General features: G+C 52.7%; 2 protein-coding genes across 3 annotated transcripts in view; one reads left to right on the forward strand and one right to left on the reverse strand.

Annotated features, from left to right (window-relative positions):
• Window positions 1-25907, reverse strand: part of RPL38 (ribosomal protein L38) — a 694013-nt gene that overhangs the window by 584353 nt on the left and 83753 nt on the right. The window lies entirely within an intron of this gene.
• Window positions 984-25907, forward strand: part of SDK2 (sidekick cell adhesion molecule 2) — a 312130-nt gene continuing 287206 nt past the window's right edge. For both annotated transcript variants that reach the window (XM_050765734.1, XM_050765735.1), the window contains exon 1: window positions 984-1434. In XM_050765734.1, coding sequence (XP_050621691.1) covers window positions 1371-1434 — 64 coding nt within the window. In that variant the 5' untranslated portion in view covers window positions 984-1370. The remainder of the gene's footprint in view (window positions 1435-25907) is intronic.

A 25907-nucleotide genomic window follows, 5' to 3' on the forward strand; every position in this document is an offset into this window, starting at 1 on the left:
TGCCCCCCGGCGGGTCCCAGAGCCGCTGGGCGCCCGCGGCCGCGCAGTTGGATTATATTTCTGCGGGGCTCGCTCCCGGGCCTGGCTCGGGGCCGCCGCCGCCGCCGCCGCCGCCGCCCCCTCCCGGCGCGCAGGCTGCTCTCCAGTCGCGGCCACGGGGTAGCGCTCGGCCCCCCTCTCCGCGTCTCCGCCTCCGCCGCGCTCGTCCCCGGCTCACGCTGCCCCCGCAGCTCCCGCTCGGCGCAGGCAGGAGCGGCTCTCTGGACGCCGAGCCCGGGAAGCGGAGGGCGGCGGGCTCGGCGAGCGGCAGCGGCGGCCGAGGCGCTGGCGCGGCCGCTGCTCCTCCGGCCCGGGAGGTCGGCTATCGCCGGGCGTCCGAGGGGGCGCCGCGTCCCCGGAGCCGGGGCTGCCCGCCGGGCTCTCGGTGCGTCTCCCCGAGAGCTCCGGCCGGGGCGCGGCGGAGGGCAGAGCCGCCGGTCTCCATCCTGGGGCCAGCAGGAGGCTCCGCGCCCGGGAGCCGGCGACAGCCCGCGTCGCGGAGCCCAGCACCCGCCCCCGTCGCCCCGCGGCTGGCGCGGACATGAGCGCTCAGGGCTGCGCGCCCGGCTCCGGGACCCGCAAAGTTTGCTAGCCGGCTGGGCGCTGAGCCGAGGGCGCGCCCGGCCCCGACGCCCCCGGAGGAGACCCGGAGTCTCCGGATTCGGCGCGAGGGCGGTGGAGCCCAGAGGGGGGTGGCTCGGCCCCGCCAGATGCTGCCTGCAAAGTTAGAGAGAAGAAAACTTCAGCTCCAGGGAGATTCGGACCGCTATGCTCACCGCGCCCCCCGAAACCGGCGCCCCTGAAAGAACCCCCGCACCCGCGTCTGCCGCTGCGCTGGGCTCTGGCCGGGTCCTGGGGGCCAGGCGCCTGGAACGGCGGTGACTGTGTCGGCCGGGAGAACCCAACCAGGGGGCGGGGAGGGGGCGGGGGGCGGGCAACGTGGCCACCAGAGGAAGTTTCCTGAAGTTGTCCATTTATTCCTGAGCTCAGCCGGCGATCCGGCCGGATCGCAGAGGCCGCCCTGCTTGGGAGAAGTCGGAGTTGAGGTGCTAAGGCAGAGAGGCGCCCTAGTCCGAGAGGGCGGCTTGGCCTCTTTCTCCCTGCTCGCCCCTCGCCTTCCGGGCGCGCTGCCGGACTCGGACTAGTACAGAAGAGGAGGAAGGGTTGGGGTGGCCAGCGCTGCCCCTCTCGGGCATATTACGCCTGGGGCACAGAGCCGCGTAGACTGACTGTTTCCCGGGACGAAGTCACGGGGTACCGGACCCCACCAGGATTATAAAACAGGGCGGAGGGAAGGGAGACCCCGAGGACCCCCCTCCAGGCTGGTCACCATGTGGGGGTTTTTGATCTGGACGCTGCTGACTCTGCATCAGATCCGCGCGGCCAGAGCCCAAGGTAAGGAGGGACCCCCACGTGGGGACGGGGAGGGGGCTGGGAGAGTGGGCGGGGGAGGGGCGGCGGGAGCTCGCCGGCCTCACGGTGGCCTCCAGGACACCCGGCTTAGCCGTGGTAGCGCCTCTCCAGGGAGTTTCAAGACACCCCATCTCCCGAGTTTTGGGGGCTCTTTTGGGGGTGGGGCAGTCTCTCCGAGACTTGTGGCTTCCGAGTGGGGGAAGGTGGGGAAGACCTGGGGAAGCAGAGAAGAGCCCAAGGTGAGGTGGGAGGGGCGCTCCCCTCCCCCCGTCTGCTGTGGCTGCCCTGCGCCAGCTTGGGAGGGGAGCGACATTCCGTGCCGGGCTCCAGGCTCGGCTACACTGAGCTTCCCAGACCGAGCTCCTGGTGGCCTGCTCGGTGTCTGCGGGGAAGGGCAGGGCCCCTGCCGGGCAGGCGATGGCCTCCCCGGGGCGAGGGAGTGGCGTGGGCGGGCGCTGGGAAGGAGTGCGATCGGGCGCTGGGTGCCGGATTGCTCGCCCCGAAAGAGCAATTGCCCAGCTTGGCCACGTACGGGAGCCCGCCCCGGCTGCCCGGCCGGCCGCTGGGGCTGGGAGTGCTTCGCTGCGCCAGCCTGGAGCCGAGGTCGCGGGTGCAGCCGCGGACTCACCGTGGGGTGGTGCACAGGGAGGGTCTGAGGCCTCCCCTCCCACCCGTCCACCCACACCCCGCATCCCCGCCCCTGCCTTCAGCCTCCGCTGTTCGCTCGATCGTCTGTGCAGCCACTCGCTGCTGTGACCTGTGGCTGCCGGGAGCAGCCTCGCGGTGGAGAAGGGCTAGTGGCTTTGGGGTTGGGAGTGCTACGAAGGATCCGAGGTGTGATCTGCGCTGCCCGCTTCCTAAGGGTGGATGCCCAGACGTCCCCCTGGTCCTCGGGCAGGTCCCCGCGGTGAAGGGCGGCTGCACCGGCGGTTCCTCGCCTCTGGGGTTCGCCGATCCAGACAGTGGTGTCAGCGGTGTCCGAGCGGCGCCTGCTGGGGGCGGAGGGAGACAAAGCCTGGACTGAGCTCTAGGACTCGCAGGGCTAGGCCTTCACTCTCGCAGGTTCAGGAGGGGGCCAGACCCACCCTAGGGGTGGGGCCTGCAACCCACTCCCCACGCCGCCTCTTGGATCTCCAAACCTTCTGGGAAGAAGGGACCCTGTGCGCCCAGCATCAGGCAATCCAGAGAACCAAGATCAAAGAGATGAAAATAATCAGTTCTCACTCACAGGGCTGAGGGGAGGATTTTACGAGGTAATTTACGTAAAAGCACTTAGAAATTTTGTAATGTGCTCTATAAATGTAGGGTAATAAAAGTTATTATTTTTATGATCATAACATCTTTGAACAAGCGAGGACCTCAGAGGTCACCTTATTTTAGTAGCCGTTTAACAGATAGGGAAACTGAGGCCAAATGGCATTAAGTGACTTGCTCAAGGCCACTCTGTGATCTGGGGGCAGAGGCAGGTGTGGAACCAGGTGAGTTCTGAGCCCCTCTCCTTCAAGCCAGGACCGGCTGCATGGAGGCTTCTTGTCTGGGCCCCCTCTTTGCCGGGTCCCAGAAGGACCCTGATGCTGGCAAAATAGGAATGGCTTGTCCTTCATCCTGGAGCAGCCTCACAGTTGTGCTCTGCAATAACCAGTGTTACTAGCCAAAAGCCTGAGCGGCGTGGAGGGAGGGGATGCCAGCATCTGTCTGGACCCTTCTAACTTCATTGCTCTGTAGACTTTTCAACAATGGTATGATTTCCCTGGGCAGGTGGCTCGCCAATTCGTGTCTCATCTAGGACCAGGCCCTTATGGAGTCCCCAGGGCACCTGATGGCCCTTGCTTTGGGGTCTTCATGTGTCCTTTCCTGCTGCATCTCCACACCTGTGCCATCCACTTGAGGCTGAGATCCCACCCCTCCTGCTAAAGTTAAGGCCAGGTGGCCCGTGTCCCTGCGCCTCCTGCGGGAGGGGCTCCCCTGTCAGAAGCAGAGAAAGTCTCTGTGATTGATTCACTTTCTGTCTGCTTTTCTTGTTTGCTGCTTTTTGTGTGTCAGGCTGCCCAGGTCTCCTGCTGCTCCGCTCGTGTTCTCTGGTTCCCAGAGTGTCTTCCAGCATCGAACCCCCTCCTGCCATGTGTGTCCCCCGTGACAAGCCTTGCAGAGGATTGTGGGAACGCAGTCCTAGGCTTGGCAGTGCTGGGTTTGGGTGTTGGAGGGGGTGGGATTAGGGCATGGGGTCCTTTCTTATTTGCTTTGGGGCTAGAGAGTGAGTTTCTTTCAGTCTCAGACCATGACATTAATCCTTCGGGGGTAGCTGAAGCCACTAGCACTGTCATTTCTGAGCCCACAAGCCTGATTCTCCAGGCATGGCACAGAACAAGGGACCAAACAATTGTTCCTCCCTTGAGACAAACTTCACATCGACCACTGTCACCAGATTTCATCTGAGCTTGGTTGTTTTTTTTTAGGTGCTGGACCTGAACGACATCACCTGGGTATACTGAAAGCTAACATTTGACCATTGTCCCTATGCCCAATGGGTCACATGATTCAAACTCATTTCCCAAGCGAAGTGCAGTGAGGTTGTAGAAAGAGCAGCAGAAAGAACGAGCTCTCATGATCTGGCTTTGCCACTTCGCTGCAGACAGGCCTTCTGCAAGGCTCTTAGCCACTAAGAGCCTCAGTTTCCTCATCTGTACACTGGCAATAATAGCTCTTGCCTTACAGAATTGCTAGGAGAATTCAAGGTATTCCAGGGACAGGGCCCCAGCTGGTGCCTGGTACATACAAGGTACTTAATACATGGCAATTATTATTGTTGTTATGATGGTTTTAACACTAAGCTAGGAGTCCATGAAGAATGGCATCCTGCCACGCACCAATACGACCTTGAATTATTTTTCCTTACCCAGGAGGTTTCTTTAAATTCCTTCCATGGCCACATCACTGTGTCTCAAAGAGTGGCCCTCAAGCACTTAGCTCCCAGGGAGTCATAGCAAAGCAGATTCGTGGGCTCTACTCCCAGACACTGATTGGAAAGGTCTGGGTGAGCCTGGAAGTCTTTTAACAAGAGCCTCGAGAGATTTCCCATGTGCTTGGAAGCTTGATTACTGCTGGAGGTCATCTTGGCCAGCCTGAGAGGTTGGGGGGAGGGCAGGAGCAGGCGAGCCAGCTGGTCCAGAAGTTTCTTTCAAGAGAATCATGCCTGGGGGAAGAACAGAAGGAAGGGAATCTGAGCCGAGTGAACAAGGCAGTGGGGAAAACCCTGAAAGGGGACTGGAACCCCCAGCTCTAGAGGCTCCTGAAAGGCACCAAAGGGAGAAAGTTTAGTGCTGGGAGCTAATCACAATAAAAGCCAACAGTACACGAGGGAGCGGGATGAAAGTTTAATTACATGGTGTGGCTAAGCTGTAATTATTAATTACTGACAGCAAAAAATAACTTATTGATCAGGGCCTTTTGCTAATTACCAGGAGGCCGAGTGTCGTGCTTGCCTGGGGCTCAGCTGTCAAAAGCCCCACTCACGAGTGGAATGGGGGTGTCCCTGCTCTCCTGTGCCCCTCTTTCCCCACCCTTTGCACCCCTTGGCTTCAGCTGGGGAGTCCGGAACATTCTGGCAGTGGTTAGATGAGGAATATAGCTTGGTGCTTCCACTGGTTGCAGAAAATGGCCCGTCTGGGAGGAACAGAGTCAGGACCGCCACCCAGAGGCTACATCCTGCTGGCAGCCTGACACCTGCCTGGCAAATCCCACCCCCGAGCCCCCCCACACACACTCCGCCCTCGCTTCATGCATTTGTTCGGCAAATATTTATCAACTGCCTCTCCCTCCTGTCCTCTACTGGAAGGCCAGCATAGGGGCCAGGAACCTTGTTCTACAAGGGAAAGAAGGCTGGGAAGGAGGCCAAATTCTTTACAGCGATTCTCTGTTTAAACAGTGCCTGAATGGCTGACTTTAAAATGAAGTGTTAACCTGCATATTGGTCCGCATTTGACTTCGTACCACAGGACACACAGTCGGGCCGTAAGCTAACAAGGAGGGGAGAATGGGCTTGTCGTCCATCCAAAGGACTAATGGGAGTCATTGCATTTGACTTGAAGACACACAAAAAGTCATCTAGGACTGTCCTCTGCCCACAAGGCCATCTGGTCTCTGCTTACATACCCTTGAAGATGGAGAACTCACCACTGCTCAACACAAGCTGGTTGTTAGTTATGTTTTATGCTGATGAAGACATTGGTCTCCTTATAGCTGGTTTTCCTAGGATCAGGCTGTGGTTGAAGGGGTCCTCTGATTGGCTGGAGCCCCCTCCCTGTCCTTCCCGACTCCCAGCCCCTCTGGGAGGCAGGAGGCTGAGTTGGAATTGATGTCGGGTGTGATCCCTGCGGGGTTTACCCCGCTCCCCCTGGAGCATGTTGCCGCAGACAGCCCTGGAGCTGCCTAAAGCGGTGGGAATTAGTCATCATAATTTGGGGCCTTGGGATGCCAATAGCAACAAATGGGCCAGCAGCAACTGGCGGCTGCGGCCCACTGCCTGTAATGGAAAGGAAAACAAGCTGGTTGCCGAGACAGCCTGGGTGCCCCCTCCCCTAGGTGTCCCACCCCTGTGTCCATGTGCTGGGCAGGAGACAGAGCCAATGAGCAGCGTTGAGCAGGGATGCTCAGCATCCCAGGGGGAAGGGAGAGAGGGGACAGCAGGGCTTGTCCCTTCAGATTCCCTGGGCCCAGTGTCTGGATCAAAAAGCCTCTTGCTGAGCCCAGGAAGCCCTGGGGAGGCCCTTCTCCTGCAGACGTGGTGAATGGCTCCCAGTGTGGCTTCTGCCTCTTTGAATCCTGCCTCCATCATTGGGCAATGCTGAGCTGAGCCAGTTTTCTCATCTGTAGAATGAGTGAGGTTAAAAATAGTTGTATCTACTGGCCGGGCGCAGTGGCTCATGCCTGTAATCTCAGCACTTTGGGAGGCCGAGGCCGGCAGATCACTTGAGGTCAGGAGTTCGAGACTAGCCTGGCCAACATGGGGAAACCCCGTCTCTATTACAAATACAAAAATTAGCCAGTCATGGTGGTGGGAGCCTGTAGTCCAAGCTACTCAGGAGGCTGAGGCAGGAGAATTTCTGGAAACTGGGAGGCGGAGGTTGCAGTGAGCTGAGATCACGCCACTGTACTCCAGGCTACACAACAGAGTGAGACCCTGTCTCATTTTTTTTTTTAGAAAAGAAAAGATTGCATCTACCTTATAGTCTTGGATAATCAAATGAGATTGTCCAGATCACTTTGAAAATGCCCTTTGTAAATGTTAAGTTCTTATAATGTGTCCATCACAGGCCAGGAAGATGTCCTCTGCTCCCTAGACATGAACCTCCCGTCCCACCTCATCTCTTCAGTCCCCCTGCACTCACTCCTGTCCCCACACTGACGGCCTGTTGTTCCTGGAACTCCCCAGGCCTCTAACATGGCACTTGAAGTTCCTGCCTTTCCATCATTGGTGCCCACACTGCCCAGATGTCTACAAAGTTCACCCTTGTTTCCTCCAGGACTTCCTCCTAATGTCTCTTATCCATCTCGGAGCACCCACCCCCTCACTCTGCATCATTTTCTCCATTGCACTCAGCTCCAGCTGACATATATTGACTTGTTTGTTTATTATTGGTCTCTCTGGAGAGCAAGAGCTTTGTTTCATTCATTGGTATATTTCTAGCTGCTCGGGCAGCACCTGGCACATAGAAGGAGTCAGCATAATATGAAGAATGAATGAATGAATGAATGAATGCTTACTGGAGGCATACAGCCCGTGGTCATCTGGCCCCTACCAGCTCCTCCAGCTTCCTCCCAAGCTTCTCGCCCCATCTCCAGAGCTCACTGACTTGTGAAATGCCTCTGGTCTCTGTACATCCAGCACACCCCATGCCACGTAGCCCTCAGTGCACTGAGCAGCCAGGCACCTCAAGAGTGGGGGCCCTGCCCTCCAGCAGCTCCCGTGGATGCATCCATGGAATTGGGTGGTGTTGCCATTGAGACAGGAGCCCCTGCTCAGATTTTCTGGCCATCTTCCCAGCTCTTCCTGACTCTGGCCCGACAGATCAATCTGCCTCTAGCAGGCCTGGCCTCTGGGTTGCGCAGCCCTTGGATCTCTGCTGAAGCCCCATTAGCTGAACTCCAACTTTATGGTGTGAAGGAAATTGAGAGGAGGGGTAGAAGGTTTAGCAGGTAATGCCTTCCATACATGGATGCACCATTTGAAATACACAAGGTCCTTGATTAATGCTCCAGAGGAAAAGGGAGAGGAAGATCTTGCATCAACACTTATATTCCCAGCCAGGCGCGGTGGCTCACGCCTGTAATCCCAGCACTTTGGGAGGCCGAGGCAGGCGGATCACCTGAGGTCAGGAGTTTGAGACCAGCTTGGCCAACATGGCAAAACCCTGTCTCTACTAAAAATACAAAAATTAACCAGGTGTGTTGGCACATGCTTGTAATCCCAGCTACTTAGGAGGCTGAGGCAGGAGAATTGCTTGAACCTGGGAGGCAGAGGCTGCAGTGAGCTGAGATCACACTACCGCGCTCCAGCCTGGGCGACAGAGCAAACTCTGTCTCAATAATTATTATTTAGCCTGTGTTTCTTCTGATTGTAGCCCATTCATTAGAATGGATCACATGGTCCCACCCAATGGCAAGGGAGCTGGGAAGTGCAGGCTTTCATGTGCTGGGAAAAGACAACCGGATCTCATGCACTGGCAATGCCTAGTGTTCCTGCATAACCACAGAGAAGACATTGTGGTCTCTGCTTTTCATACAGAGAGTTACTTTACACAAGACATTTTTACCTTACACGTTCCTAAAGCAGAACCCCAGTCTGTGTTATTACTTCCTTGTTTGGAGGCTTATTTTATTCCCCCTTAAGCCATTAAGAAGTGGTATGTATAGGATCAGTGCCTCAGAATTGGGCTGACCTGGCTTCAGGCTCTGTCATCTGCTGTCTGTGGCACTCTGGGTTAAGTCACTTAACATTCTCAACCTCTATTTCTTTGTCTGTAAAACAAGGAGAAAAACCCTCCAAGGCTTAAAGGAGATAATACACATAGAGCACTGAGAATGGAGCCCGACATATCATAAGTACTTGTTTAATAAATGACTGTAACTATATTTGTACTTCTGTGCTTGCCCTCCAAATGGCCTTAAGATAGGATCTCAGATTGCATTAAGATGTGTTTTCTTAGGCCGGGCGCGGTGGCTCACGCCTGTAATCCCAGCACTTTGGGAGGCCGAGGCGGGCGGATCACAAGGTCAGGAGATCGAGACCATGGTGAAACCCCGTCTCTACTAAAAATACAAAAAATGAGCCGGGCGCGGTGGCGGGCGCCTGTAGTTCCAGCTACTCGGGAGGCTGAGGCAGCAGAATGGCGTGAACCCGGGAGGCGGAGCTTGCAGTGAGCCAGGATAGCGCCACTGCACTCCAGCTTGGGCGACAGAGCGAGACTCCGTCTCAAAAAAAAAAAAAAAAAAAAAAATGTGTTTTCTTCTCGGTATCTTTGCTGTATATTTCACCCATATCTTCCGCATCTCACCTTTTTTTTTTTTTTTTTTTTTTTTTTTTTTTGAGACAGACTCTTGCCTTGTCACCTAGGCTGGAGCTGGAGTGCGATAGTGCAATCTTAGCTCACTGCAACCTCCACCTCCCAGGTTCAAGTGATTCTCCTGCCTCAGCCTCCCAAGTAGCTAGGATTACAGGCACATGCCACCATGCCTGACTAATATTTTGCATTTTTAGTAGGCATGGGGTTTCACCACATTGGCCAGGCTGGTCTCAAACTCCTGACCTCAAGAGACTCACCCACCTCGGTCTCCCAAAGTGCTGGGATTACAGGCATGAGCCACTGCACTTGGCTTACCCCATTTTCTTTTGCTTCTTTCCCAGTTTAGAATCTTTTTGTCTTCCATCCTGAGCTCACGTTTGGTGCACAGTTCTGCTTGTCAGACATGGCAAGGTGCATTACAACTATCATCTGCCTCAGTCCTTCCTATCACTCTGACGTGGATAAAGTGAGGCTGAGAGATTAACCACCCAGGGCCCTCTAGCAGGGAAGTTGAGGAGTCAGGATTTGAACCCAGGCCTCTCTGGTCCCAACATCTGTCCTCTTTCCACTGCTCCAGGCTGCCTTTGGCTTCCACGGCATATGTCACTGTCTTCCCAAGGAGAGACAGCCATTCTCTAGGGAGATGCCCAGACAATTGTGCTGTTTGAAGACGGGCTGGTCCAGGGAGGGTGGTAGAGTTTGGAAAGAGGCCTTGGAACTCCTCCTCCTCTTCCTTTTCCTCCTCCTCCTGATCCTCCTGGCTCTTGCCACCACCCTGGCTGTGTCTTCACTGGGCCTTAACTTGGCAGAATGTTGAAGGTCTTCTATTCTCCTCCACGTCTCCATCTCTCTCTGGGGTTGGGATGCCCCAAAGCTATTTGAGGAGTTCCCTTAAGGTCACTTGGGGCATGAAGAACTGGCTTGCCAGTAACTGAGCCACACAAGTGCCTTCTAAATTGAACGGGGTGTGAGGGTGGGGAGGATGAGGGGAAGAAAGGCAATTAAAGTTTGATGCCATGTAGGAAGCTATTAGTGACCCAGAGGGGTGATGAAATTTTGATGATGTGACAGTCCTAACGGAAGGAAATATTATTTGCCATAACGAGGCTCATTCAGGGAATTCGGCGTCTGGGGCGGACACCAGTGACTCTCAAGGGCCTGGTAAAGCCAGGACTCTGGAAATTTTCCCCTCCCTGGAGGTACAGATCTGGGAGGCCCAGAATCTGAGTAAAGGTCCAAAATATCACTGGGCACCTGAACAACTGGGCTGTCACCACATAATGTGAGTTAATTATGAATCTGGAGCCGATGATTCATTTGCTGCTTCGAACTGTGAGAGCCAGTGCAGAAAGTGGCAGCAGGGGCCCAGGCGGGACAGCATAGAGCACCAAGAAACCTGAAGTGGGCAGGGCGCGGTGGTTCACACCTGTAATCCCAGCACTTTGGGAGACAGAGGCGGGTGGATCACTTGAGGACAGGAGTTCGAGACCAGCCTGGCCAACATGGGGAAACCCCATCTAAAAATACGAAATACAAAAATGAGCTGGGCGTGGTGGCGCGTGCCTGTAATCCCAGCTACTCGAGAGGCTGAGGCAGGAGAATTGCTTGAACTTGGGAGGCGAAGGTTGCCGTGAGCCAAGATGGTGCCACTGCACTCCAGCCTGGGGGACAGAGTGAGACTCTGTCTCAAAAAAATAGAAACCTGAAATGCAGGTGACTCCCTGGGCTCAAATCCTACCTGTCATTGATTTGAGTGGGTGACCTTGGATGAGTCTGTGCCTCAGTTTCTTCATCTGTAAAATGGGAATAACAGTTGGGTTGTGACAGGGTTTAGCGAGCTATGCTAAGCTCTTAGGATACAGTGCTCTGTGTATCATAAATACTGAACAAGTGTTTGTCATGTCATTGTCCTTAGTATCTTTATCTTGGAAGCAAGGTCCGTTTGGGGCCTGCAGTTTGACAGGTGCCCCTGCTCCAACAGCTTTTGTTCTTTTCTCTTTCACAGACATGCCAGTGGCATCTAAACTTCTGCTATTAGGGATTTATTGATTTGGTGAAGACGTTCTCTGTCTCCAGCTTAAGATGCAAATATGGCACAGAGAACCCACCTATTAAGCTATTATCAGCTGTTCAGCCTTAAGGTGAATGTATTTATTGGATCCTCCCATAAAATCTGAAATGTAGGTGGGTAGCTTTCATACACATCCCATTTGCTCTTCATCCCCAGTCTATGAAGGAGGCTGGCCAGAAAGTATTAATGCTATTAACATCGTTAGCATGGAAGTTCGGAAATATTAAGTAACTTGCCGAGGTCGCTTGACTCGTAAGAAAGAGATGATGAATGCAGGTCAGCTGCCTCCCAGGCCATTGCCTTAGATCTGGCCAAGATACACACATTCAGGAACTGTTTGTCATGCTGCTGTGGGCCGGTGGACCCAGGATAGGCTCATTTGACCACAGGCTTCTCTTTAGCTTGGGTGGGCACAGGAGGAGGACACAGAGGGCAGCCTGGGATGGCCTCTCCTCTCCGTAAGGACACTTGGAGCCCCCTCTTGATGACCACAGGGTCTTAGTGATAGGCTCTGGATGCTGAGACCTGTGATGTCACGCCCTCGCTCTCAGAACTCTGGTAGCTTCCCCACAGCTGTGGCCTCAATGGCAGACTCTCCACAATCTGGCCCTACGCGCCACTGCAATCTCGCCTCCTCCTGTCCCAACACCAGCCTTCCACCAAGCTCACGCTGCCCTCCCCACCCTGCCAGCCCATTAGCACCTTCCTTTCTCCCCTTTCGAACCCCTGTTCTCCTCTCCACTGACCCCAAAAAGCCTAGTGTGAAGCATCCCTGACCCCCGGTTGGGACTCCTCCTCCCAGTTGTTCCAGTCTACATGTCTCGCTGGGCACTTTGGCCTTGTTGATTCTGAATTATCTTTTAATATCCGTGTGTAACTGATTTCTTTAATTATGAACTCCTCGAGTTTAGATAATAACCCTTCATCCACAAGAACTGAGGTATTAGATGTAAATTATTTCTTGAATTAACGCACTTAACTCTTTTAAGAGTGCTAGGGAGGTCATAGTGAAGTGAGAGAGAGATGATAACAAGTTCATGACTCTGCGTGGGCCTCAGAGGCCACAACGGAAGAGTCTCATTGGGTCCTTTTGGGCCAGGCCTTTTAGCCTCTGTGGCCAGAGGTGTCCTCATTGGAAAAAGGCAGAAGGTAAATGCAACATTTCCAAACTCTACCATGATGTTCCATTCATGGTAAGGAGTGTGGACACGTGCCCTGGGGTATCCGGCTGTGCAGCCTGAAACTACCTACTATCCCATGACCTTTTCCTTATATATTTCTAAATTTTATTTTATATTTAATTTTATATTTTTTGAGATGTCGGTCTCCATCACCCAGGTTGGAGGGCAGTGACGTAATAAGAGCTGACTGCGGCCTCAACCTCCTGGGTTCAAGCGATCCTCCCACATCAGCCTCCTAAGTAGCTGGGACCACAGGTGTGCACTACTATGCCCAGCTAATCATTTGATTTTTTGTAGGTACAGGGTCTTGCTCTGTTGCCTAGTCTGATCTCGAATTCCTGACCTCATGTGATCCTCCTGCCACTGCCTCTGAAAGTGCTGTGGTCCAGGTGTGAGCCCCCACACCCAGCCTGTTTTAGTTTTAAAATGTGTGAATATGTGCATTCTACTCCATGGTCTATCTGAATTCTATCCCAACACACAAAAGATATGTGAAAGCCGGTCGATGCTGCTGAAGATGTGGTTTGTTGTCCCCATGGCTTCCTGGACCCCCTAGAATATATGTCAGAATCTAGTCTTGAAAGACTTGAATGAGTCACCTCATCTGTAAGATTCTAAGATGCTTTACATGTAGATATTTAAGCTGTTTGTGTTTAAAATTTTCTGTGCTGTTTTCCAAAGCAGTTGGACCTCAAACATAGTTGAGTCACTACCTGTATTAGTCAGGGTTCTCTAGAGGGACAAAACTAACTGGACAAATGTATATACGAAGGGGACTTTATTAAGAGTATTGGCTTACACTGTCAGAAAGTGAAGTCCCACAATAAGCCATCCGCAAGCTGAGGAGCAAGGAGGCCAGTCCAAGTCCCAAAACCTCAAAAGTTTTTGTGCAGCCTTCAGTCTGTGGCTAAAGGTCTGAGAGCCCCTGGAAAATCTCTGGTGTAGGTCTGAGAGTCCAAAAGCTGAAGAACTTGGAGTCCGATGTTCAAGGGCAGGAAGCCTCCGGCACGGGAGAAAGATGGGAGGCCGGAAGACTCAGCAAGTCAAGTGCTTCCACGTTCCTCTTCCTGCTTTATTCTAGCCATGCTGGCAGCTGATTAGATGGTGCCCACCCAGACCGAGGGTGGGTTTGCCTCTGCCAATCCACCAACATAAATGTTATTCTCCTTTGGCGACACCCTCGTAGACACACCCAGGAACCATACTTTGCATCCTTCAATCCAATCAAGTTGACACTCAGTATTAACCATCACACTGCCTATCTGCTATGGCTGGCTTATGGCCATGCCTTCAAGGGTGGTGGGAGTGAGGATACGACTGTTGCCCCTCCCTAGGGGACCCTGCCGCTTGGGTGATTGGGTGGTATTCTGGATTCTTCTTCAGCTTCACCCAGTCTGCTCCAAACCATTAGAGGACCTGTCTCCTGGCTTCTCCCTGGGCCTTCCCACCTCCCCCTCTTCATTTGGACCAGGCAAGCCAATCAACACCAGCAGTGGGGTCTTATTTGGAGACTAGTTGAGGGCCTGAAGACTCTCTTAGTCAGAGGTTTGGGCTCTGGGGTCACTATGTCCACCGCCCAGGGGCCTTTTTCATTTAGATGTGTGGGTACCTTCCAGAAGAGCTGAGGCTCCCAGAAGACTAGCCCTTGCAAAGTAGGTCCTTACTGTGTGTGGCTGGTGCCCCATGCAGCTGCAAGCACCTTGCCCTCCACATGCAACACTAAGGAAATGTTCTTGATTAGGTTCAAGCATCTCCTCCCAAAGCATCCACCCAGCCCCCCACCAGGGTTTCTGGCCGGCATCCCGCCTGCGTCTGCTCACCCAGTCCCCTGGGGTTCCTGGCCCGCAGCCCGCCTGCCCATCCCTGATGTTTGTCTCTGGCTGCCCTGGCTCGAGGACTCAGAACCCAGATTGGAAGAGGGGCTTCTGCCCTGAGACGGTGCCCGGTGCTCAGACCCGATTGCTCAGTCAACCCCGAAGTCTCCTCCCCACGGGCAGTGTTGGCTTTGGACGGCTCTGGCTGGCTCAGCCTGGTGACCCTTGACTTCCCCATTTGGAGTCCCTCTCTGTGCCCCGGTGTAGTGTCTACAGGCAGAGAGCGGGTTGGCCGGCAGACCGTCGTGGGGCCCGGGCTGCCAAGGAGGGCCGAGGGGAGTTCCTCATTAGCTCGGCTCCAAGCTCATTATCCGCCCGCGCATCACTGGGTGAAAAATGGTTGTCGTCGGAACAGTAATAAATACGCGGCTGTCAGTGTTGATGTGATTGCACTAATGAAGAGAAATCAGCCCCAGAGAGGAGGCGCTTCCGGCTGTGGCTTGAGGTGGCTGGAGAGCTCTGTCCACTGCCCGTGCTCCTCTGTCCCAGAACCCCACGAAGACAGAGAAGGGAGGTGTTGGCATTTAACCCCTTCCTCCGCAGGCCCTGGTGGATGAAGAACATAGGAGGTGCTGGAAACCACCAAGCAGAAGGAACACCGTTCTGCCCCAGGGAGGGGCAGTGTGCTAAGGGGCTGCCAGCCTCAGCCTAGGCCTTGGGCAAAGGCAGGCAGGACCAGTGGGGTGGACAGTGGTGCTTTTGAAGGCTCCGCCTCCCTTGCAGAGCCCCGGTTTGAAGCAGGAAGGCGTGGGGAGGAACACAAGACCCATTGTCCGTGCCCCCAGGCCTGCCACCTCCCCTGGAATGTTAGGACTTATTGTGTCTCCAGGAACTTGGAATGTCCGGCTCCAGGGTGTAGGGATTAGGCCTCTGCTGAGAAAGAGCTTGAGGGGCCCTGGGTCCTTAGAGCCCAGGCCGAGTCCAAACTGAGGCACAGCCATGCCTCCTAGACGCTGGCAGAGAAGAGAGGAAGGACACTTAGGCCCCTCATAGTGCCAGGCCTTGGGGGAACCTGGGGGTTGAGGAGGGAGGAGGGCAGGATAGGAGAGATGAGGGGGTGCCCTTCCATCTGGGGTATCAGGAGCCACATTCTGGGAGCCCAGGTGTCACCTGCCTCTTGATGCTTCCATCAAGGGTGGCCTTGATGAGGGGGTGGCCTAGAGTAGTGGGTCTCACACTTGAGCCCCATTAGAAGCCACTCGGGGACCTGTTAGAATGCATATTCCTGGGCCGCATTCCCAGAGCTTCTGAAGCAGTGGGTCCAGGAGGGGGGCCTGGGAATTTGCATTTCTGACAGTTCCCAGGTGACACTGCCACTGCTGCTGGTCCAGGGAGCCCACTTGGAGAAGGCCTGGCATAGAGGTTTGAAGAGAAGGTGCATCCCCTCAGGCCTGAGTCAAGGTGTCATGGTGGTGACTGAGCTGAGTCACTTCTGCCCGGGGACTCCGAGTCGGCTGCTGCAGCTGCAGAGGGCTACAGTCAAGCTCGGTTAACACGTGAACTTGAATGTGGCGATGGCCTTGCACCAGGTGGGGGGGTGTTACCAGCACTCGTTCATCTCTTCTTCCTTCAGGAAGCTCTTGGCCCTCCTGTCCTGCCTTAAAAGAAAGAAAAGACAATCCAGCCCAGAGCCCTCCTTCCTGAGAGAAGAAGCTTTTGCTAGAAGCTCCAGAGTAACCCCCACGAGTCAATGGATAACCAAAACCATGAACCTCTTTTGCGCCTCATGCACTTATTAAGCACCACCTGTGTACCAAGTCCGGGGCCCAGGATCCAGCCCAGTCTAAGGCAGGTCCCTGCCCTCAAATCGCTCATGGTCAAGTGAAGGCAGCAAGCCTGTGGTTGGTCCTATAGGACTGTGTGAAAAGCGTTCATTGCAGGGAGGAACCAGGTGATTTGGGAGTCCAGAGGGATGACCTGAGATGCTGCCCCAGAGGAGGAGATGACATAGAAGCTGAGTCTTGTAGGATGGGAGGGGTCCCGTCTTCCCTAGGAATTGCTGGGGTCTTCATTTTCATCTTTACTGCTACCAAGCAGCAATTATAGGTAGCAAATACGCACCTTGGTGGTATCTAATCGCTAAGGCCAAATTGTACCTGGCCACACCCTGAGTGGCTTCTGCCCTCAGGTACTTACACTCAGGGTCACTTGCATTCCTGGGTAGCAACCATCTCATAGAAGCTATGCAAGTGTCAGGAGGGAAACAGCAGCTTAAACCACAGTGAATCATCTAAGCACATGTGGGATGGGCAGATGCGTCTGGGGCTTGTGGTCTTTCTTCCCAGCACCCTCCTTTGGCTCCGGATCCTGGAGCCTCCCTAAGGGCCGGTATCTGAGCTAAAACGGTAGGGAACAAGGAGAATGACTAAGGTCAGGTTACAAAGGGCCCCCTCACTTTATAGAGGAGGTTGTGCAAGAACAAGAAAGGCAAGTGAGGTGGGAGCTCAGGAGCCTGGCTTCCCTGCCCCCTCCGCAGGCTCCACCCACTGCAGTTGTTGGCCAGTCTCTGGCAGGACTGAGTTGTCTAGACCCTCCTTGGCACCATCCCCCATGTAGGAATCAGCAGAATTGGGAGGGGAGAGCTTCAGAACAGCTGGAGCCGTGATCTGCCTTCTCCAGCTCACGTCCAGGGGGGTCTGGGCACAGACACCCCAGATCCACATCTGGGTAGCCACCAGCCTTTGCCAGGGGTGGGAGGGGGTGGCTGAAGAGCCTGTCTCTGGGGTTTGGCTTTGGAAGGGGGCCATACTTCCTCCCGTGTGCCCCAGCACCTCTCTGGAATGCAGTGGGTTTTTGAATATCCTCTGCAGGGCTGGGAATCAGGGAGGAGGAGTGACCAGCCTTGGGCTGCCCCGTGAGCAGCACAGATGGCCACTTCCCTGGCTCTCCTGATCCCAGAACTGGCTGTTGGTTTAGGGGTGTAGCTCTCTGGGCCCCTCCCAGGTGGTCAGTTCAGCTGTCCTATGCCACACCAGCCCCAGACACTCAGGGCCCATGAGCGGGATTAGGGGAGCCTACAGCTCAGCTCCTGGATCAGGAGCTTTTGTGGTTCCCCAGAACTCAGGGCATCATAAGAGCTCACAGTAGCTGAGCCTTTGCAGGTGCGATGTTATTCTAGATCCTGTCTGTGGATCTGCCCCTCCAGTCCTCTCAGGCCTCTAGAAGGAAGCATATTTTCCCATCATATGGACCAGGAAACCAGCACAGAGAGCCCAGCAGCTTCCCCAGAGTAGCATGGCTTGTGAGTGTTAGATTCAGGAACGGACTCAGGCACGGGGCGAAGAGCCTGTATTCTCAGCCACAGTGTGTGCCCGGTGGCATCCTGGCCCCCCTGTCTCCTCTCTGTGCTCCTGAGCAGGCCACATTCTCAGGCTGGTCTGTAACTTGGCCTGGTTCTGCCACTGCTTGGCTAAATGACCTTGGCCAGATGACTTAACCTTTCCCTAGCCTCAGTTTCCTCATCTGTTAAATGTGGGTTTTTTGGTGTTTTGGTTTTTGGTTTTCTTTTTTTTAAACAGAGTCTTGCTCTGTCACCCAGGCTGGAGTGGAGTGGCGTGATCTCGGCTCACTGCAAGCTCTGTCTCCCGGGTTCACGCCATTCTCCTGCCTCAGCCTCCCGAGTAGCTGGGACTACATGCATCCGCCACCATGTCCGGCTAATTTTTTTTTTTTGTATTTTTAGTAGAGACGGGGTTTCATCATGTTAGCCAGGATGGTCTCAATCTCCTGACCTTGTGATCCGCCCGTCTCAGCCTCCCAAAGTGCTGGGATTACAGGCGGGAGCCACCGCGCCCGGCCAAGTGTGGGTTTTAAACAAACAAAACATCCTCACACTTGAGGGTTGGTGGGAAGATTGTCAGATGTACAATTTGGGAACGTGACTGACCCAACACTGGCTTTACTGTGTGAGCCCGAGGGGCTCTGTTAGGGGCCTGTCCCACCCACTGCCCACCATGCTCCTGACCTGTCTGCCTAGGACTCAGCCAACCTGGACAGCCTTGGCCGAGGACTGTGTGCTCATCCCTCATGCCCTTTCCCAGCTCCCTGGGGTCTCTGTGCCTGTTTCCACGTGGATGGGGGAACTCACGTGGAAGGAGGCATCGCTGAAAGATGCAGTCTTAAGAATACAGTGTTCCTTTTCATCCCATATTTGACTGAACCTAAGACATATCAATTATAAGACATGTTATTTTATGTGCCGCCAAGAAAGAAAAAAAAAATGCTGCCATTTAATCCACAAAATACATTCTGACTCCAGAGATGCGAAAATGAAAACAATGTGCATTTAGAGGAAATATGGTAATAACCGCCATTTATATAAAGCCTATCCCGTTGCCAGTCTGTGTTCTAAGCGCCTCACACGTATTAACACATTGAATCCTCTCAACGACCCCCATGAATCTGGATGTGACCATCCTAGCAACTAGAAAATGGGCTGGTAGAGTTGGTTCAAAAAATACAAGATGCTCATGCTGGCAGTGTTCACCAGTTGTGCGAGATTGCGAAGGTTCTTTTTGGATTTTATACCCCCCGGCTAGTGTTGGGTTCTGTTCATTGGGTCCCCTGGGCAGGCCGAAATAGAGAAGGGGCCACAGGGTGAAGAGGCCACCCAAAGAGACTGAACACTGCCTCTCCGTCCTCAGCACAGCAGGTCCAAGCTCATGGATAAATCAGGAAGCCCTCTGGGGTCCACACCAAAGACCAGCCCCTTGGGCTCAGACAACCTTGGGCCGGTCCCCAGGTCTCCAGAGAACCCTCCCATTCCATCGTTGCCTTTCTAGAATGTGCTGGGCTGATGAAGTCTCTCTTCTGTCCTGCCTCCATCCCAACATTCCTTCCTCAGCCCTGTCTGATGCCAGCACCTGTCTTCTGGGCACAGGACAGTGGCCCAGAGGAATGCATATCTGGCTTCGGTCTCCCCCAGGCCTGAGTAACCAGTGGTGGGGGTTGGGGAGCTGGAGGGAGGCCTATTCTCTGAACTGGAACTTGCAGGCCAGGCTGGAGCTTCTGAATCCAATCCACTTTGCCTTTTCCTTCTCCTTTGGCAAACCCAAAATCAAAGTGAAGGACTTGGCTCAAATTCCCCAGAGCCCCTGGGACAGGCTGGCACAGCTGGGCGCCATGCATTTGCCCAGCGCTCGGGGTTTGGGTGTGGTGGGGGGTGGAGGTTTCCTTGGAGAGGCCAGGGCACTGAAGACAGCTGGCCCTTGTCCTCCCCCTCCCCAGCCCCGGCCAACTCATTCGTCTGTCACTACAGACAGGAGAGGAGGACTTGGGATCTGTTCCCCAGCTCGCCCAGGCACAATTCTGGGACATTTCTCGCCCCCTCAGAAGGTCCTTCCTCACTCCTGGCCTCTTCCTAAGTTTCGTTTTGTTTCCCAATCCGCCAGGCGCCCGCTGCCTGGAAGCGTGGGCTTGCAGCAGCCTGCCTGGAGACGGCTCTGTCTCGCGCAGTGCTCAGGTCCTGGCCTCCAGGAGCGGCTCTGAAAGGGGGTACGGCCCTGACATGTTCTGTAACCCACTGGCAGGACCGGCGGCATCTTTTGCAGGGTCTGGTACAAAATGAAAATGCTGTACGGCGCAGTGATTCATGTCTGTAATCCCAGCACTTTGGGAGGCTGAGGTGGGCGGATCACCTGAGGTCAGGAGTTCAAGACCAGCCTGGCCAACAAGATGAAATCCTGTCTCTACTAAAAATACAAAAATTAGCCAGGTGTGGTGGCGTGCGCCTGTAATCCCAGCTACTCAGGAGGCTGAGGCAGGAGAATCGCTTGAGTCTGGGAGGCAGAGGTTGCAGTGAGCCAAGATTGCACCACTGTACTCCAGCCTAGACGACAGAGTGAGGTTCTGTCTCAAAAAAAAAAAGAGAAAGAGAGAAAGAGAGGAAGAGAGGGAGGAAGAGAGGGAGGAAGGAAGGAGGGAGGGAGGGAGGGAGGGAGGGAGGAAGGAAGGAAGGAAGGAAGGAAGGAAGGAAGGAAGGAAGGAAGGAAGGAAGGAAGGAAGGAGTTAAAAAAATTAATAAGAATTTCAAGATGGTGGCAGAGAAGTATTCCACCAAGGGTGGTGCCCTTCTAGGTGTGGGGTCCAGGGTGACTGCCCAGGTCGTAAGCCCAAGAAGCCTGCCCTGCCCACTGGTGAGACCTTCAGGTGTTCCCCTCCCCTCTCCAGGCCTCAGTTTCCTGCTCTGTAAAGCAGAGAGGCCACCACCTAGGACCCTGTTCTCCTGCTGCCCCCTCTCATGGGGCTGACAAGGCCAGGGGACCCTCTTCTCTCAGGCTCCAGGAGTACAGCCAGGGTGAGGTGGAAAAATGGTGAGCAGGCCTAGAAACTTCTCCATGAAGTTCCCCGGTTTTGCGTAGGAGACTGTCTTGGGTGTCACAGGCAGGATGTGGAATTCCGCCTCGCGCCCTGGTGCCTGCTTGTCTGGTCCTGCCTGGTATGCGCTGCGCTCTCTGCCTCTGGCTCCCCGTCTCATGAGAGGCTGTGTTCAAATTACCACGGTCTTGAAAGCCAGAGCACACCTTGGCTGGAATCCTGGCCCTGCTGCTTGTGAGTTACAGGACCTCGGCAAGCTACCGAAGCTCTTCCAGCCTCAGTTACTTCGTCTATCAAATGGGGCAGTGAGACATATTGCAAAGAAAATGTTAATCCTCTTATATTCAGTTTCCTCCTTCCCTGTTGACTCTTGGAGAGAGATTAGGAAAATCCTGCAAGGCTGGATAGATTTTCCTTCCGTTGTACCACAGTGGCATGGAGCGCCTGGTGCAGAGTAACTGCTCAATAACCACTCCTCCTAGTAACAGCATCACCATGGCCACCCTTATTATTGTTGCATCTTCCCCTCGTGAAGCCAGGTTAGTTCAGGGCTTTCGGATGCACCAGTTCCTTGAGTGGCTGAGAATGGTGCTTATGCCGGCAGCATCAGCACCACTCAACTGGTTGCTAAACATGTAGAAACTCAGGCCTCACCCCAGACCGGATGAATCAGAATCTGCATTTTAAGATTCCCCAGGTGCGGCATGCACATTAAATTCTGGGAAGCACTAGAGTTCATTTGCTGCTGTTGCTATTTTAAGATCGATTTTAGGAGGGTCTCTATTCTTCTAAAAAATAGGAGTGATCAGTTCTCTTCTTTTTTTGGAGACAGAGTCTCGCTAGAGTGCAATGGCACAATCTTGGCTCACTGCAACCTCTGCCATCTGCCACTCCTGGGTTCAGGAGATTTTCATGCCTCAGCCTTCCAAGTAGCTGGGACTACAGGCATACTACCACGCCAGCTAATTGTTTGGTATTTTTAGTAGAGACAGGGTTTTGCCATGTTTCCTAGGCTGGTCTTGAACTCCTGAGTTGATGCAATCTGCCTGCCTCGGCCTCCCAAAGTGCTAGGATTACAAGTGTGAGCCACCACGCCCAGCCCAAAATATGAACTGTCAGTTCTATCAGCTTCCCTGGAGTATGTATGGAGAAGCTGTTGGCACCCCAACACTGGTCTATTTTGAATCCCAATTTTCTGCGCTCAGAGGGAAGTCCTCCTCCCTGCTCCTGCTCCAGCCAGCAGTGAGGGGGACCTGGGAGGGAGCCTGGAGGTTGAGGAGGCCCAGCAGGCCGAGCGGCCCTGCCCAGTCCTCCTCCTGGAAAAACAATCCGGAGGCCTGCTTTGTTAATGGTCTGTCGGCGGTGCTGTCTTTGATACAGGAAGGAGAACATGAAAAGGAATCACCCCCTTAAGTAAACAAAACAGAAAATTCTCTGGGGGTGGGGAAAGCACAGGAGAGCTCTTGGGGGAACTCATCACTTATTGAAGGGCAATTCCCTGTGCAGTGTGGATCTGTTTCGCATCCGGGAAGTGCACGGAGCAGCCCAGCCTGGGCCCACAGGCGTGAAGAAGCAGAGAGAGTCGGGATCTGGGGCAGGGTGGGGTGCGATGGAGCTGACCAAAACGGGGTCAGAGTCCCCGCATCAGGTGAGATCAGGGGGCAGCTAAGGCAACCAGAGAGAAGCCAATCTGAGCTCTCCCCACCCTATCCCTGCTTTTGCAGAGCAGAGAGACACTGAACTGGGTTAGAGTACGGTCTTATTTCCTCAGTCTTGTCCAATTGGGCTTGTGCTACTCAAGCTCTGGAACTCCCCCTCACTCCTTCCTTCCCCCCAGGGTTCTTGGCAGAGTGCCGGGTTTTTCTATTCCTCTACTTAACCAATTGATGAAGTTTCAAGCAGTTTATAGAGCAATAGAGAACAGAGAGGGGGAACCCCAGAGCCAGACTGCGTCTATGATGACCCTAGACAAGTGACTCAGCCTGTCTGAGCCTCAGTTTCCCTATCTGTAAATGGAGGATGATAGTCCTCACTTCATGAGGTTGTTGTGAGGATTACCCAATTATTTGTAAAAGCTCTTAGAAGAGCTTCTGACGGATAGTTGTCTATAGCATTACATAAATATTGAATACATCAAAACGAAATAGAAAGCAATGACCCAATGGGGAAGAAATACCTTCCTCATGGGGGTATCAGAAAGGACTTTAAGGAAGATGGGACATTTGAACTAGGGACATAAAGATGCTTAGTCGCTGGAACGTAGGGATGCAGGCTCAGGAGGATGATTCCAGGCAGAGGGTACAGCAAGGGCTGGCCGAGGCCTACAGATGGGAGCATTAGCCACGTGCAGGATGAGGGAAGGGGAGGGTTGGGCCCCTGCTACCTCTCCAAGGAATGACAAGGAAATGAGCAGATGGTCAAGGCCCTTGAATTCCAAGATGAAGGCTTTGGAGTTCAGGGCCCCAAAAGATGAAAACCAGAACCAGCCCCAATCATGCCCATGCAGGCATTGGGCATCTGAGTGTTGCTCTTGGGCCATGATAGATCTAGGAAATCCACTGAAGAAGCTGCTTCCCCCGTGGTCCTTCTGAGGCCCTTGTCCCATGGGAGGAGGGGGTGAGGCACAGGAAGAAAGGAGCACCTCTCCTTACTTTCCCTAAGTGTCTCTATGTACCCTTTGCAAATCACTCCAAGTGAGGCAGTGGGTGGATTTCCACCTCTGCACCAGCCACAGCACTCTTTGCCTCCCTCCCTCCTCAAACACTGAATTGTGGGGAAGAGGAGGAAAAAGACTGGGAACTATTACTTTCCTCCCTGAGCCAAGAAAACTTGTCCCAGCCATGAAAACAGCCCTAATTTCTGGAATCCAGAGCGTTACATTGCAGTTCAAGAGGGACTGACAGAGGGAGGACAGACCTCTGCATCGGGCTCGGGGAATCAGCTGAAATCTGCACATGCAGATAACGGGGACATGAGGGAAGGCCCTGGGTCCCCTTTCCACTCTGTTGCTTTCTGGCAACCCAGAGATAAAAGGTTATTTTCTCCCTTTGGTTGACCTTTCTGTTGAACAGAGAGAAAAGGACTTACAGCCCGTGGCTGGGCAGGAGTGAGCCTGGGCAAAGCCTTCTGAAGTTTGGGCAATTGGAGCTCAGCTCATACACTACAGTAGGAAGCTGACTCTAGTGGACACATGGGTTGGTGTCCAGGTCTATACCGATTGTCTCATTGTTGAAACACACAACGGGCAGCTGAGAACTGGATGCAATATCCTCTGTCCCCACTTTCTTTATCTTCGGTTTTCAGAAATTTGACTATGATGAGTCTAGGACGTGGTTTTCTTTGGTTATCCTGCTTAGAGTTCACTGACCATCTTGAATCTGTAAATACATGTCCTTCACCAAATTTGGGAACCATTATTTCTTCAGACTTTTAGCCCCATTTTTTCTTTCCTTCTTGAGCTTCACTAACACCTATGTTAGATGTTTTTATATTGTCCCTGTTCACTTTTTTCAATCTTCTTACTCTCTGTTCTTCAGATTGAGTAATTTCTATAGATACAGATTTAAGTTCATTATTTCCTCTATTATCTCCATTTTTTGGTTAAGCCCATCCAGTGAATTTTTAAATCTGATAGATTTTATTTTTCAGTTCTAAAATTTTCATACATTATATATGTGTATATGTATATATATATAATGTATGAAAAAAGTTATATTTATACATATATAACTTCTAGCTTTCCAAAGATTAGTATTTGCTAAATGAGCACATTGTCATTTATTGCATGAAATATATTAGCAGCTTTAAAGTTCATGTCTGCTAATTTCATCATCTCGTCATTTCAGGGTCAGTCTTGATTATGTTTTATCTTGAGAATGGGTTGCATGTTCTTTGTATGTAGAATAATTTTGAATATATCAGGCATTGCAATAAGTCAGAGAGAATCTAGACTCTATTACATTTCTTCAACAAGTATTGATTTTACCTTTTGTTTTAGGGGGAACTAACATAATTGATTAAAACTGCAAACTCTCCCTTGGGGCAGTAGCTCAAATCTCAGTTCTATAAAGACATTGTATAGATTGTGTTTTCACATTTGTCCTCAGCTGGGTTACTTGCAGTCTGCCCTGAGTAGACATAGTTCAGGGGTCAGCCAGAGATTTAGGCAGCATCTATACACAGAATTTGGAGTTCCCCTCACTGTCTCTCCACTTTCCAGGATTCACCCACACTTTCTGGTGCCCGTGGTTGCCCTGAATTCTAGACTGTGAGTTTTCTCTTGGAGGTTTTTCTTATGTTGTAATTGAGGCGAAATTCACATGACATAAAATTAACCATTATAAAATGAATAATTCAGTAGCATTGAGTACATTCACAATATTGTGCAACCACCACCTCTATCTAGTTTTAAGACATTTTATCACCCCAAAAGGAAACCCCTTACCCATTAAGCAGTTGCTCCCCACTCCTTTCCAGCCCCCGGAAACAACCCATCCACAATCTGTATCTATGGATTTACCTATCCTGGATGTTTCACATAAATGGAGTCATACAATATGTAAACTTTTATATCTGGCTTCTTTCATTAAGCATAATATTTTCAAGGTCCATCCGTGTTGAAGTTTGTAGCAGTGCTTCATTCCTTTTTCATTGCTAATTACTATTCCATTGCACGTGTATGCCACGTTCACTTGTTAATGGATATTTGTGCCGTTTCCACCTTTTGGCTGTTGTTCACAGTGCATGAATAGGTGTGTCCATGTGTTTGTTTGAGACCTTGTTCTCAGTTATTTTGGGTCTATATATTGAATCACGTGGTAATTCTATGTTTAACTTTTTGAGGAACCAACAAACTATTTTCCACAGTTACTGAACCATTTTACATTCTCACCAGCAATGTACAAAGGTTTCGATTTATTCACACCAACACTTGTTATTTTTCATTTGTTTAACTATAGTTGACCTGGTGGGTGTGAAGTGGTCCCTTATGGGGGTTTTGATTTGTATTTCCCTGATGATTAATTGTGCTGATCATCTTTTCATGCGCTTGTTGGCCATGGAGAATTCTGGAGAATTTTCTATTCAAGTCTGTCTTTTTTTTTTGAGACAGGATCTCACTTTGTTGCCTAGGATGGAGTACAGTGGTACACATACAGTTCACTGCAGCCTCAATCCCTTGGGCTTAAGCAATCCTCCCGCCTCAGACCCCCGCGTAGCTGGGACTATGGGTACATGCCACCATGCCCAGCTAATTTTTGTACGTTTTGTAGAGACAGGGTTTCATCATGTTGCCCACGCTGGTCTTGAACTCCTGGGCTCAAGCAAACTGCCTGCCTCAGTGTCCCAAAGTGCTGAGATTATTGGCATGAGCCAGCCACCACATCTAGCCTGTCTAATTTTTAATTATGTTTTGTTATTATTGTTGTTCAGTTGTAAGATTTCATTATGTATT

The sequence above is a fragment of the Macaca thibetana genome, chromosome 16 (assembly GCF_024542745.1).
Source record: "Macaca thibetana thibetana isolate TM-01 chromosome 16, ASM2454274v1, whole genome shotgun sequence".
NCBI lineage: Eukaryota > Metazoa > Chordata > Mammalia > Primates > Cercopithecidae > Macaca > Macaca thibetana.